Below are 13,249 nucleotides of genomic sequence, written 5' to 3'. Positions count from 1 at the left end.
ACATATGCCCACCGTTGCAGCCTACATTCGAGAATATTAACATAACTGATGTGTGTGGATACATTCAATAAAACAACGTAAAAAAGAAATTAGAATCAAATCAGTGTTTCTTTTTTATTGATTCAATGATCATTTCATAGCCTACTAAATAACAGCAGTTTACAGTCATTTTAGTGTGAGAGCTTTTTTTTATTGAAAATAGCTGAGGTAGTAGTGGGGCATTAAAGGCTTTTTGCACGTTGAACAGACATACAATATAAATATTGTCTAGCTTATATAAATAAGCATTTATGTCATTTGCATGAGCATTTAAGTCATTTCTGAATGACTAAATAAACCAAATCATTATAAATGTACTTAATCAGGAAATATATGGAATAACACAATTTGCATATTTAGCCTCAATAGAAAGTGGGTTCGTGAAAAATTATTGTTAAAAAACATGAATGTGTAGAAAGAAATACTTCAGAATCAATGGTAAAGTATTTCAGCGTGAATATGACAACATTATTTTGTTGCTGATTATAATTTCACTCATGGCGGACACGTTTCCGTGGTGATGCTGGTGACTCTAGTGAGAAGGCAGTGGGAGACTCAGGGCGAGATTCAGGGATGTACTCTGTTTGGTACATTTCAATGTACGGTTGAGCCACTTTCCAAACCTTTGGGATAATAAGGCCATGAGGACACATAGCAGACCAGTCAGCACAACATTTTCATTTTCATTAAATACAAACATACATTTTCTTCACTGTTATACATCCAAACTTCTGACACCCAGACTTAAGTCAATATGACACTGCACTTGCCTTCTGGTCAAGGAGAAGACGATGGATCGCCTCAATGTCCGGGGACATGAATCTATCTTTTATCCAGGGCCTGTGAAAACAAGAACGAAAGGAGAGAGGGGACAAATGAACCCTGGACAAGTATTAACCAGCTTGTTCCCAATGTGTGTACCTTGGCCATATCTGTTTGACTTACTTGACAACACTCCGTACAAGGTCATAGACCTTCTCCAATGGTGTGGTAGTACGCAGGGGGCGTAAAAATTCAATACCCTGGCAGGCAGCTAGGAGCTCAATAGCAAGAACTGGGGGAAGAGGAGGTGGTATGCATTATGGACCAGCTTAGTCACAGAGGATAGTACCTACAACTGCATATTGTATTTAATTGACCTAAAATATATTTTTTAAACACGGAACACCAAGATTCGGCATCCATGTGGGCGTCCCTTCCTTCACCTCAAGGGACAGTGCTCATGTTACTCAGAAGAGATCTTTAAGTCAGATGGCTGAGCGGTTAGGGAATCGGGCTAGTAATCTGAAGGTTGCCAGTTATATTCCCGGCCGTGCCAAATTACGCTGTGTCCTCTGCCTCGAGGGGAATGTCCCTGTACTGACTGTAAGTCGCTCTGGATAAGAGTGCCTGCTAAATGACTAAATGTAAATGTAAGAAATCCAGTTATTTTAGTGCTTTTTTGTTTTTCAGAATTATTATTCAAATTATTTTATGGGTTCAAATATCATGATACGTTATTATCACTTGGTTTTCCCCTCTGTGGGCTTACCCTGCTCCACGTGTTCCACCACCCTGAGGGCCTTCCTGGCAGCCCATCCACCCATTGAGACGTGATCCTCCGTGGCAGCGCTGGTGGATAGGGAGTCAACGGAGGAAGGGTGGCACAGTACCTTGTTTTCTGACACTACGCATGGGAAAGGGTGAATATAGGGTCAGATGGCTGAGCGGTTAGGGAATCGGGCTATTAATCAGAAGGTTGCCGGTTCAATTACCGGCTGTGAAAAATTACATTGTGTCCTTGTGGCAAAGCACTTCACCCTACTTGCCTCGGGCAATGTCTCTGTACTTACTGTAAGTCGCTCTGGATAAAAGCGTCTGCTAAATGTAAATAAACTGTTTTCCCCAAGTGCCACACTTTCACACAGAGACATGCACAATTCCAGCAGTAGTGTTTATTATTATTATAACAAGTCACACACATACCCAGGGAAGCAGCAGTACAGTGTGCAATCATGAAACCAGAGTTGAGGCCACCTTCGTTGACCAGGAAGGCAGGCAGCTCACTCAGAGACGGGTTACACAAGCGCTCAATCCTCCTCTCACTGATGGAAGCTAGCTCGTGCACGCCAATAGCCAAGAAATCCAGAGCCTATAGTCAGAGACCATAGAGTGATAGAGGGACTGGACAGCAGATACAAAATATGCCCCAAACAGACTGTCCAAAGTGTTTTACCTTTGCTGGATATTCTCCATGGAAATTCCCACCAGAGATGGTCTCTCCTCTCTGCAAACACCATCTGAGATGGTCAGTTAAGGCAATGGTCATAAAGTGTGGACAGGGCAGTTATACAACAAATTTTACAATAATTTTCGAACAAACCATACACAAAATCTATCTTGTTAGCTATAATGTCATTAGAATTGTGTACAATGTCATTTTAAATGCTTCTTCTGATAAGGATACAGGGTTGTCAGTGGCACTGTTGATCTCTGTGTTGATTATGCTCTTGGCGAAAGCTATTGTGTCATTGACTACTCCGTGGACCTGGTGAGGGAGAGAAAACACAGGGCTTAGAACCTGCCCTTCTCTGGTCCAATAACCTGTCAGTTATATCTGCTTTTCAATATTCTGCAGCACCTGAGGACAGCAGCGCATGGTGTAGGCATCCTGGACTCTGTCACAGAACCGATGACTCTCTTACAAGGTAACAAAAAAGTAAAAGTCATCCAATATTGTTATGGTCATGAGAACATAACTACAATTTCCATGATTGGCCTCTGCACACGTTACATAAAATGTTGACATTGATCTGCTCACTCACCTGCAATCTCTGAAGGGCGGTGATCTGATTCCAGTAAGGAGCGAAAGCGCATGGCGACCTCAATCTGTCCCGGGTGGGGACGCAGCGCATGAATTTCTGAAGGGGAAGACACACAATGAGGGGAGTTAAAAGAGTTTATCACCACTTAACTTACCACTTTACTCTTTTTCTTTCTTTCTTTGCTCACTCAGTCCTTACCGCTGTCAAAGGCCTTGGTTGTCCCCTTCAGCACCTCCAGTGTGAGGGCAGCAATGATGTCAGCCTGCCGGGCGATGCTCTCAGCCCGCTCCACGGCCTCCGCTCCCAGAGACGTGATCATCTGAGTCCCATTGATAAGAGCAAGGCCCTATAGAGAGAGAGAGAGAGAGAGAGAGAGAGAGAGAGAGAGAGAGAGAGAGAGAGAGAGAGAGAGAGAGAGAGAGAGAGAGAGAGAGAGAGAGAGAGAGAGAGAGAGAGAGAGAGAGAGAGAGAGAGAGAGAGAGAGAGAGAGGATGAGTGAGTTATGGGTAATATATTTAGCTAAAACTAAAAGATGATTCTAAAACAAAGGCTCTGGGAAAAGCAGGGGCCATTTGCTAAATGGATCTTAAACTTTGTGATTTGCACAGTTATCACTGTCACAAGGCAGTGATGTTAACTGCAATACCTCTTTAGGCTTGAGTGATATGGGCTTCAGACCATGAGCCTCTAGGACCTGAGAAAAGATAAAAAGGGGAGAAAAACACGCATATGGTCAAGGTTTAGAGAAAAGCAAACATGCTTTTTCATGTTGAACCTCTTGCCCTGTAACTGTTCCAGTTTCAAAACCAACACACATTGGGTAAAGTCCTGCCTATCTAGAAATTACAGGGAAAGTGGAGCTCTCTTACATATTTAGCGTCTGCCCAACCGCTCTTTGGTGACCACATCTTGCCCTCTCCCATGAGGCCCAGTGCTAGGTGAGAAAGCGGGGCAAGGTCTCCACTGGCACCAACTGTCCCTTTCTCAGGGACAAAGGGCAGACAGGAGGCTACAAAGACAAGCAAAGATAGGAGATATGGGAAAACAATTTGACAGGTTTAGCTATGAAGAAAAACATGGTAATGTTAGTTCACCATTGAAGGCCTGGATCATGGCATGAAGGGTATCTAGGGAGATTCCGCTGTACCCCTTGGCCAAGACATTGATCCTTAGGGCCAGGAGCATGCGTGTTCTCTCCGGGCTCAGGGGACTACCCACACCTACACACCACAGACACACCAAACACTCATTAACTCCCTGAGTTCACTCCATGACTTGCAAAATCTGTAGACTTTGCATCAATGAATATCAAGTTTAACTGGTTTGACTTTTCAATTTGAGTAAAACACACCTGCTGAGTGCGACCGCACAAGATTCTCCTGCAGCTCTCTGTGTACAAGAAATGGTGTCAACAGAATCAACAATGTTGCGAATTATGTCCATTTAGCAAGAAATAGGGACAGAGAGAACTACTTACTACTTAGAAGATTTACGTACTTGAGTTTGCTGACAGGAATAACGGTTCGGGCAAATTTCCCAAAACCCGTAGTGATTCCATAAACAACTAGGGGGAAAGATGGGAGGTACAGAAAGAGTTGCACAGGAAGATTTTATTCTGGTTGACCATATGAACTTGAGTCTAACATACTGTATTTCAATAAGATGAAATGAAGTCAGAGAGAAAAGCTACTCATAACTTGGTCATGTCTCACCTTTGTTTTCTTTGACAATGGTGTCAATGAGCTCCCTAGATTTCACAACTTTAGCTTCGGCCTCCGGGGTCAACTGAAATTTTGATAAAGGGAACCAAAGAACTCAAAGCTCAGCTAGTCAACATGTAACAAACAGAGCTTGTTAATCATTACCTTTATATTGTACATCCCCTTTCCTAAATTGACCAGGTCTGTTGCAGTCAGGCTGTTGCCATCTAAGAAGATGTACTGCTAAGATCACATTAGTTAGACAGATAATCAAAACATATGAAACAATACAGTTATGACAGTCACAAACACAGTATACTCACGTCTTCAGGTTCTCTGTATACAGCTGTTCTGTTTGATATAGGTTAAGCTTGTCCACAATATAATGTAATAGCGACCTTTCATTGTCAATAAACAATAATAGAATAGTTTGAAGAGAATAATGTATAAAGGATACAGATGAGAAACTCCAGGCTGGTAGGGGGTGAAATCAGTAGCCATGGTGTCTCCTTCGATACCTAGACACATTAGACAGTTTACAGACAGACATTAGTAATAACAGTTTAGTGACTGGGCACAATTACGCGCAGTATTTGTTTATATTCACAACAACAGCTAATGGGATGAATATAGCTTAAATTAAGAAGTACCAATTTAGGGTATCTTACTAAGTTCGACAAAGTCATTGTCCTCCAGAACATCGTCGATGGTGTCATCCGCATCCAGCAGCCCCTGCCCTTGGCATCTCCTAGCGACAAAACGAGTGTCTTTCACAGCCTTGATCCCCCCGTTGTCAGGTTTGTTCTTGGTGTACCGTTTGAGTGCTTCGTATGCAAGCCATTGGATTGAACTCGAGGTATCCCGACAAGGCACTGTAAGCCACTCGTCCCGAATGTGGACTGTGTAACGAGGCATACCGTACTGTGAGAATTCTATGCTGCTCTGACCATTACGCATCGCTCTCCAAGGTACTAAATGGAGCACCCAAATGCTGACAACCAATCAGACACATGCACGCAAAACACGCCTGTGTTTGACACATAAGGCCAACATTATAACAAGCTTGTTCGGGTTCTAGATCACATCATTTATTCTGTATATTTTTTCAAAGACTACTCATGTACAAGGTTCCCCGGCTAATACACAAGGGTATCCATTTTACCACTTAATAAACGTTGATTGAAAAAAACTCACCTGCTTAGATCCGATGTTATTTTAAACGTATCCCCAGACCTACGTTTTGGTGCCACCCACTTGACCTTCAGGACAGTCAAACAGGAGTCATTGATCCCTGTTGGCTATTCCAGAGGTCTACCTCAATGGATATTTAGTCATGTTAATTATTACGATCTGTTTGTTGCATTTCGTTTCTTTGTTTATTTATGTCTCTTCTGTATTCTGTGACTATTGGGTATTTTTGTATTCATGTATTAATATAATGTGAGATCCAGTTACCAGCGTGACACTAAAACAGGTAGGCCTAGTAATAATGGCTACGGGGTGAAAAAGTGATGGCAGTACTTCAGTCTTTTTAAACATGAGTATCTACTTCTACTTGAGTGAAGGATGTGTGTACTTTAGCCATCTCTGTTGAAATGGTTTCCAGGTGAATGCCTAAAGTTGGTGTAATGCTAGTGCTGCCCAGCACAGCTGTAATCAAGGCAAAGGGTGGTGACTTTGAAGATAAGGAAACGTAAAATCATGCCGTTTAAAAAAAGTTTTTAAAACTGATTATTTGTAGTTTTATTTCTTGACTTCAAATAGTCTACAAAATAAAATGTAGTACAAAATAAACATTATTGAACGAGTTAGAACAGGTATGTGTCCAAACCTTTGACTGATACTTTTATTTGCAGTTTTACACGATAAAGGATTTCATTTTTGTGTTCATGCGTTAATACATCGCTGCTTTGGAAATCTCATGCGTAGCCTACGGCCTGTATATGCATAAAGCGCACCTCCTAGTGGTACTGAAGAATAAATTATTACGTCAATTTGTGTAGAGTAGCCTAGTTGCAGTGACAATATTTGCCATGTGTGCTATAATCAAGCGGCGCTGGACATTGCCGGGTAAAGGGAGAAGAGGGGAGGAAAAGCGTGTTTACACAGACTGCAAACCGCCTGGGGAATCATACGCGAGAGGAAGTCAGCCGGCTCTCTGTCTGCCTGCTCCAACTTCCTGCTCAGAAAAAGAAAAAGCTAGGATCCTATTTCAGTCCAGCAGAACTGTGTAGACGACAGTAAGCATGGAAGAACAAGGGACCATACGGAATTTATCATAAAATCTTTTAACAGGATAAAGAAACAAGAAATCCCTGGTAATGTAATTCTCGTCACATTAGCCCACATCCCTGTTTTGTGAAGTAGCCTAACTTTATTGCGCTGGAAAGGGAAATACTTTTAGAATGTAAGCGGTAAAAGAAAAGAAAAAAATAAGAAAAAAGTACAGTATGTTATAGGACAACAAGCTATTGACTTAAAATAGACTACTAATATGTTTTAAGTATATGCGGGTGATTGTTTATTATAAAAAATACTGTAAACACGATGAGCCTGAGTAGCAATTAGAGATCCTGTTTTGACTGAGTAGGCTACACATTTTCTAAGAGCTTCCGGTTTGACACTGTCTGGTAGCGAACATCTTAAAATTAGTGTGTGAGGTTTAGAAATTGTCCAGCTTTACGTCCGCTCATGTGCAACGCCTTTGCAACATTTTGAAATATTAGGTTTGTGGGTTATATTGGTCAAAACAATACCAAGCCTGTGTTGAATTAGAACACCAAGCGCGCTCAACACAAAACTTAAGACCACTTTTTAGCTTGCTGGCCTGATGCATTCTGCACTCCAGTCAGTTGCCTGTTGGATTTTCCACCGCCTGTGAACAGGAAGAGAGCATATTTAGTCATGGCTAAGTAATGTCTGCACACACCACCTAATCTCATTAGGAGTTTCCGTTCCCCTAACACTGGATGGCTTTGTGCGGCGGCGCAGCGCAGCGTGACTTTTCAATTCGAGCATCTGCAATACTCACAAGTCACAACTCCCATCTTCATGTTTGGGATGCTTCTGGCATCTAGGAGAGCCGGCGTTGATAGAAGGATGAAGGGGTGCTGTGTATTAATTGTTTAATGTTAGGTGACCATGACAACATACCATTAAGCATGTTCCTTAATTTCAGTAAGCCCGACAGAAAACATAAATTAGCCTATGTCCTTTTATAGTAGGTTTCAGAGTTGAGCTGGGAAGGGAACTATTTGACTAATATTTCAAGACCCATTCCTGGGGAAATGAGGCGGAACTGGGACAGGACTGGGGAAACACTCCTTGCTGTATGGGATCCCTTCTCCCTGCCATTTGTCCTTGAAAGTAGAATAGGAGGAAGTCCTGACTTTGACAGCTTTGTGGTTTCACATGGCAGATTGAATACTCTGGATACTTTGTGCCAGAAATGTGTTTAGGTTTTGTATGAGAGAGAGAGAGAGAGAGAGAGAGAAAGAGAGAGAGAGAGAAAGAGAGAGAGAAAGAGAGAGAGAGAGAGATTCAAAGCATCTGTGTGTTTTGAAAAAAAGCCGTCATCAGGGTCAATCAAATTGTATTCATTTACCACCTAACAGCACCCATCGAAAGCGTTCAGTGAGAGGGCCAATCAAGGAGGCTTCTAGAGAAACCAAGGCAATACTTCACAGTAATAGTGCTACCAGGCAGACAGGAGCTCATAGACTGCACATTCCTCCATTAAACGACAAACCCACCCTAGGCCCGTCATACTTCCTGTGGAGAGAGGGCCAGGTTGGACCGCAGCATATTTCTGGCTTGAGCTGTTGTTCCTTCTCTTTTTTTATTTAACTGTATTACACTACAGTAGTCTGCCCTGTTCTGTGGGCCGCCACTGCTTCTCTATGCATCACACACTACAAGCACAGATGTTTTACAACATATTTCATGAAAATAACTCAAAGTCATTCAGCCTACACTACTGCTAAGTCAATAAGTAATTGTCAATGTGTTCTAGGTATGGACAGTGCCATCACACTGTGGCAGTTCCTGCTACAGCTGTTGCTGGACCAGAGCCACAAACACCTGATCTGTTGGACCTCTACGGATGGGGAGTTCAAGCTGCTGAAGTCTGAGGAGGTGGCCAAGCTGTGGGGCCTGCGCAAGAACAAGACCAACATGAACTATGACAAGCTCAGCAGAGCCCTGCGCTACTATTATGACAAGGTGAGGCACACAAGTGAGGTTTCCCTTGTCTTACCTCATGGTTTTCCTTGGTTTCAATGTGTCACAACAGTACACATAAGGCCTGCATGACTGCCAAGGGACTGTCCTAAACAAGTGATGCATGCACTGTAATATGAGATAAAAGCATTCCACTAGAAGAAAAAGAAGAACAACTTCGATCTAAAAGATCCCCCACTGAGAGATACTTCCTCTTCCTCTTTTCATACGTGGACTGATGCATTTAGCAAATATGTGTTTTAGTTCACAGAAGCCATTTTGTCATCACTCGGGTGACGTACAGCAACCATTCATATTTCGACAGTACAGATATGTAGTTAAATCAAAATGGCTCCGTCATCATTACTCATTCAAATAGCATCAAGATCTAATGTAATCCAAATTACACATTGTTTATCAGTCTGTGTATGGTGTGACATCAAAAGTGTCCTTAGTCAAACTGTACAAAATACAAATGTACTTTAAATTACAAAAAATTAAAATAATAACCTGTACACTAATGCTATCATCAAATTATGTTTTAGAACATCATCAAGAAGGTCATTGGACAGAAGTTTGTGTACAAGTTTGTGTCGTTCCCTGAGATCCTGAAGATGGATCCTCAGGCAGTGGAGATGGGCCTGGCCTCTGGCAGAGTGGCCCTCCAGGAAGTGGAGGCCCAAGAGCTGGAGGAGGAGGAGGAAGAGGAAGAGGAGGCCCAGAGGAAGGCCCTGTCCGCCCTGGGGGCCCAGGCCTGTCGTAACGACTACCTTCGCTCTGGCCTGTACTCCTCCTTCAGCGTGGCCTCCCTGCACAACCAGCCGGAGTTGCTCCGGGCTTTGCGTGAGCACCAGGACGAGGCACGAACCGTCATACGTTTCGGCACCAACGCTGGCGAGAGGACCGCTGCTCCTCCCCTGCCCGCCTCCAAGCACGAGCTCTTCCTATCCGCCAGACCGTCCCCTCACCATCGCCGCTCCCCACCGTCCTCCCCCCGCAGCCCCGCCTCTCGGCCCAGACAGGGGTGGAGTCCAGAGGCTGAGGAAGAGGATGAGGGGACGGACTCCGACCAGGGCGCCCAGCCTCTGAACCTGTCTTCAGGCCACAGGGAGCGCGCTCAGCAGCTGCCAGAGAAGAGGAGCAGCAGTAATAGTGGAAGTAGTAACCAAGGAGATGGACTCCCACCCAAAACAAAGAAGCCTAAAGCCCTGGAGATCTCTGCCCACTCCCTGTTGCTGTCAGGAAGTGACATCGGCTCCATGGCCCTAAACAGTCCAGCTCTCCCATCTGGCTCCCTCACCCCAGCCTTCTTCACTGCACAGGTAAGCATCACACCATCAATCATGAAAACAACATTTACAACATGATTTAAAGGTTTAATATTTAGCTTTCATTCTTAATAAAAAATGTATGGAAATTAGTCAGTAATTTTTTTATGCAATGCAATGAATTGCAGATTACAGAGGTATTATTGGTCAATAATACAACATACAAGTAATAAGACTATAAAAGTGTATTTTCATGTCCGGTGTAAATGTATTTTCATGTCCGGTGTAATTGTCTCCTCTGTGCTGGCCTGGAGGGACATGGAGACCTGGAGAATGTACAGCTAGATGTCTGACTCTCTGTGTCTGACTGACAAGATGTAGGCCATGGACGTTTACCTTTAGTCAAAGTTTATATAACACACACACACACACACACACACACACACACACACACACACACACACACACACACACACACACACACACACACTGCTGCAGCACAAAGAACCTGATTCATGCAGCAATTACAAATCAGCATCACATATTTAAACTGATATTGTTTTTTATTGTTATGGTGATAGTAATAAAATTCCTACCCAACCTCCTTGAACAAACAGTGATGGCTGTACACTGTTTATAAAAGTCCATAGTGAGATTTACACAAGTCTTGTCCTAGACCAGGCTATGAGGGGGGAAGAGGCCCTAAGTAATGCCATATGCTCCAATAATTCCATTAATAACTAGCACAGGGTTGGGTCCCACTGCTACACTGGCTAGCTTCTCTGAGGTGACACAGGGGAAAGAAGGGAAGGAGGGGAGAAATTGATTTCATATGTTGCACTCTTGTCCCAGCTGGCGTTCCAAGCTGTAGGGTGCCTGTATGTCGCCACCAATCAACAACCTTCTCTGCCCCATAACCCCTGTGTCCAAAGCAGAAATTTGCTAAGATTTGCTACCCCCCCCCCCCCCCCCCCAAATAAAATATAATACAGTATGAGATGCGTCTTTACATTGACACTGTAAAAAGATATGTATGCCTTTTAAAATTCATATTTGTATCCTCCTTCCCAGACTCCCTCAGGCCTGCTGCTGGCCCACAGCCCTCTGCTGTCAGGCATCCACTTCTGGAGCAGTCTGAGTCCTGTAGCCCCACTGAGCCCCGCCCGGCTTCAAGGCCATGGCTCCCTCTTCCAGGTGAGTTGGGGGAGGGATGGAGGGAGGGAGTAAGTAGTGGAGGGAGGGAGGGAGGGAGGGAGGGAGGGAGGGAGGGAGGGAGGGAGGGAGGGAGGGAGGGAGGGAGGGAGGGAGGGAGGGAGGGAGGGAGGGAGGGAGGGAGGGAGGGAGGGAGGGAGGGAGGGAGGGAGTAAGTAGTGGAGGGAGGGAGGGAGGGAGGGAGGGAGGGAGGGAGGGAGGGAGGGAGGGAGGGAGGGAGGGAGGGAGGGAGGGAGGGAGGGAGGGAGGGAGGGAGGGAGGGAGTAGTGGAGGAGAAGTGGAGGGAGTAGTGGAGGAGAAGAGGAGGGAGGAAGGGAGTAGGTGAAGGGAAAAGTGTTGATTGCTGCGTATATTTGTTTATGCCCAGCAATAGATAGGAGGAGGTTCGCGGAGACATTTTGAATCCTACAGAGGTGTCATCGAGAAACACAGATAAAATCCTCACTGTTTGTTAGCTGTTTCTATCAAGTGAATTACGACCGCTTAAGTATCTTAAAACAAATACTGTGCTAAAGTGGGCACTAAGTCTGTATATGTACATCATAGTATAGATACACAGACAGTAAAAAGTTTGAGTGGAATAGCACAGCGTTGTTAGTCTAGGAGAGACTCGCAGCATCGTGGTGCTGTGGAGGTGTCCAGTTTCAGTGCTCAGGAGAGGCAGAGGAAATCCTGTGAATACTTCCTGTTTGAGCCCAGGGGAGGTAGTCTGAACAGGGCGGACTGGTTTGAGAGCTGCTCCTCATTCGTGCGTACCCCCCCCCTCCCCCTCCCACCTAAACACATATACACCTAAGCTTGTTCTATGTGTACAATGCATAGTTCACTTATGCCCCTCTGTTTTTCTGTTATGAAGGTAGAGAGGATAGTGGGGAGGAAGAGGCACAGGGGCATAGAACAACAGGAAACCAGAGCAGTGACAATACAAGAGTTCCTCTTGCACCGGATAGCAGTGTTTGCAGACCCACACCCACCCACCTAATTCTCTTCCTCTCTCTCTCTCTCTCTCTCTCTCCCTCTCTCTCTCTCCCTCTCTCTGTCTCTCTCTCTCTCTCCAGTTCCCAAGCCTGATGAACGGACACATCCCCGTCCCCCTGCCCAGCCTGGACGGGTCCCCGCCCTCCTCCTCCCTGCTCCTGGCCCCGGCTACTCACAAGTCTTGATTCAGGGTCTTTAAAAAACGTTTTTGTATTCCCTTTTTCCATTACTTAAGTGAAGACTGCAATCAGTATCATCTTCATTATCAGCCTCTTTTTGTCTTTACCATGTGTGCTTTTCATGAGACTGTTGACCTCACTTTTTTTGCACTTCTAGTTGCTTCAGATTAATTGTTGAAAGCACTTGGTAAAAGCCATATGCTGGAATGTCTGGGAGAATTCCAGCTTGTGATAAAACTACAGCACAGTTTCATTAGGACCCCCTGTTCAGGTGGACAGTAGTTTAACGTGGCTAGACACCAAACTAGCCAAGCAGAGGGCTTGCCTGTTTTAATCCTCTAAAAAAAACATTTCCTTTTATTTGTATTGTGTTTTATGATTTTTCATCATAGAATGTGAGACTTTTTGTTTCCATTGTGTGTATTTTAATGTATTTCATTGTTTGTATGGACTGTGCTTCTCATTTCTACCGGCTGTGCCTTATTCCCCCCCCCCCCCCCCCCCCCGCCCCCACCCCGTTTAAAAATATTTCTATGAAGACGAGATGTCAAATCAATGAGAAAAAGCTTTGTAACAACCTATGTTTTTATACTGGAACAGTATGTATTCTGTATAATTTTATATTGATGAAAAAGTTGTTTTCAATAAACAAAGCATTGAATGCGTATACCCTGTTTTAAATGTCTATCAAATTATTAATATTTGCGTGTGAAGAAAAATGATCCAGGACATTATTACACCATATCCATGTTTGAGTTTCTCAACTTCAGTTTAATTTTCCTTTTCTCTGAAAAAAATCAAGCTCATACAGAGGGCATTCCCAACGAGATGCCACACCAAGAACAATATCC

At 44.1% G+C, this 13,249-nt stretch overlaps 2 protein-coding genes across 2 annotated transcripts; one reads left to right on the top strand and one right to left on the bottom strand.

Annotated features, from left to right (window-relative positions):
- Positions 1-89: 89 nt before the first annotated feature.
- hal (histidine ammonia-lyase) lies at positions 90-5,515 on the bottom strand. The gene is given in 21 exon segments (XM_084672908.1): positions 90-662; positions 810-879; positions 985-1,093; positions 1,571-1,705; positions 2,005-2,170; positions 2,255-2,303; positions 2,305-2,318; positions 2,486-2,566; positions 2,660-2,718; positions 2,844-2,939; positions 3,042-3,189; positions 3,490-3,537; positions 3,713-3,852; positions 3,938-4,063; positions 4,195-4,232; positions 4,341-4,407; positions 4,556-4,628; positions 4,709-4,783; positions 4,867-4,894; positions 5,001-5,061; positions 5,212-5,515. Coding segments are annotated over 21 exon segments (2,004 nt in total). The 5' UTR covers positions 5,501-5,515; the 3' UTR covers positions 90-530.
- Positions 5,516-6,613: 1,098 nt separating this feature from the next.
- On the top strand, positions 6,614-13,072 carry LOC146258908 (ETS domain-containing protein Elk-3-like). The gene is made up of 5 exons (XM_084673035.1): positions 6,614-6,861; positions 8,556-8,764; positions 9,307-10,083; positions 11,101-11,223; positions 12,300-13,072. The coding sequence occupies exons 2-5, from the start codon at positions 8,558-8,560 to the stop codon at positions 12,402-12,404; spliced, it is 1,212 nt and encodes a 403-aa protein (XP_084529161.1). The 5' UTR covers positions 6,614-6,861; positions 8,556-8,557; the 3' UTR covers positions 12,405-13,072.
- The last annotated feature ends 177 nt before the right edge of the window (positions 13,073-13,249 follow it).

Source organism: Hypomesus nipponensis, chromosome 14 (assembly GCF_054491055.1).
Source record: "Hypomesus nipponensis isolate SF chromosome 14, ASM5449105v1, whole genome shotgun sequence".
Classification (NCBI taxonomy): domain Eukaryota; kingdom Metazoa; phylum Chordata; class Actinopteri; order Osmeriformes; family Osmeridae; genus Hypomesus; species Hypomesus nipponensis.
Note: the sequence above shows the minus strand (reverse complement) of the source record. Positions and strands in the feature narration are given on the sequence as shown.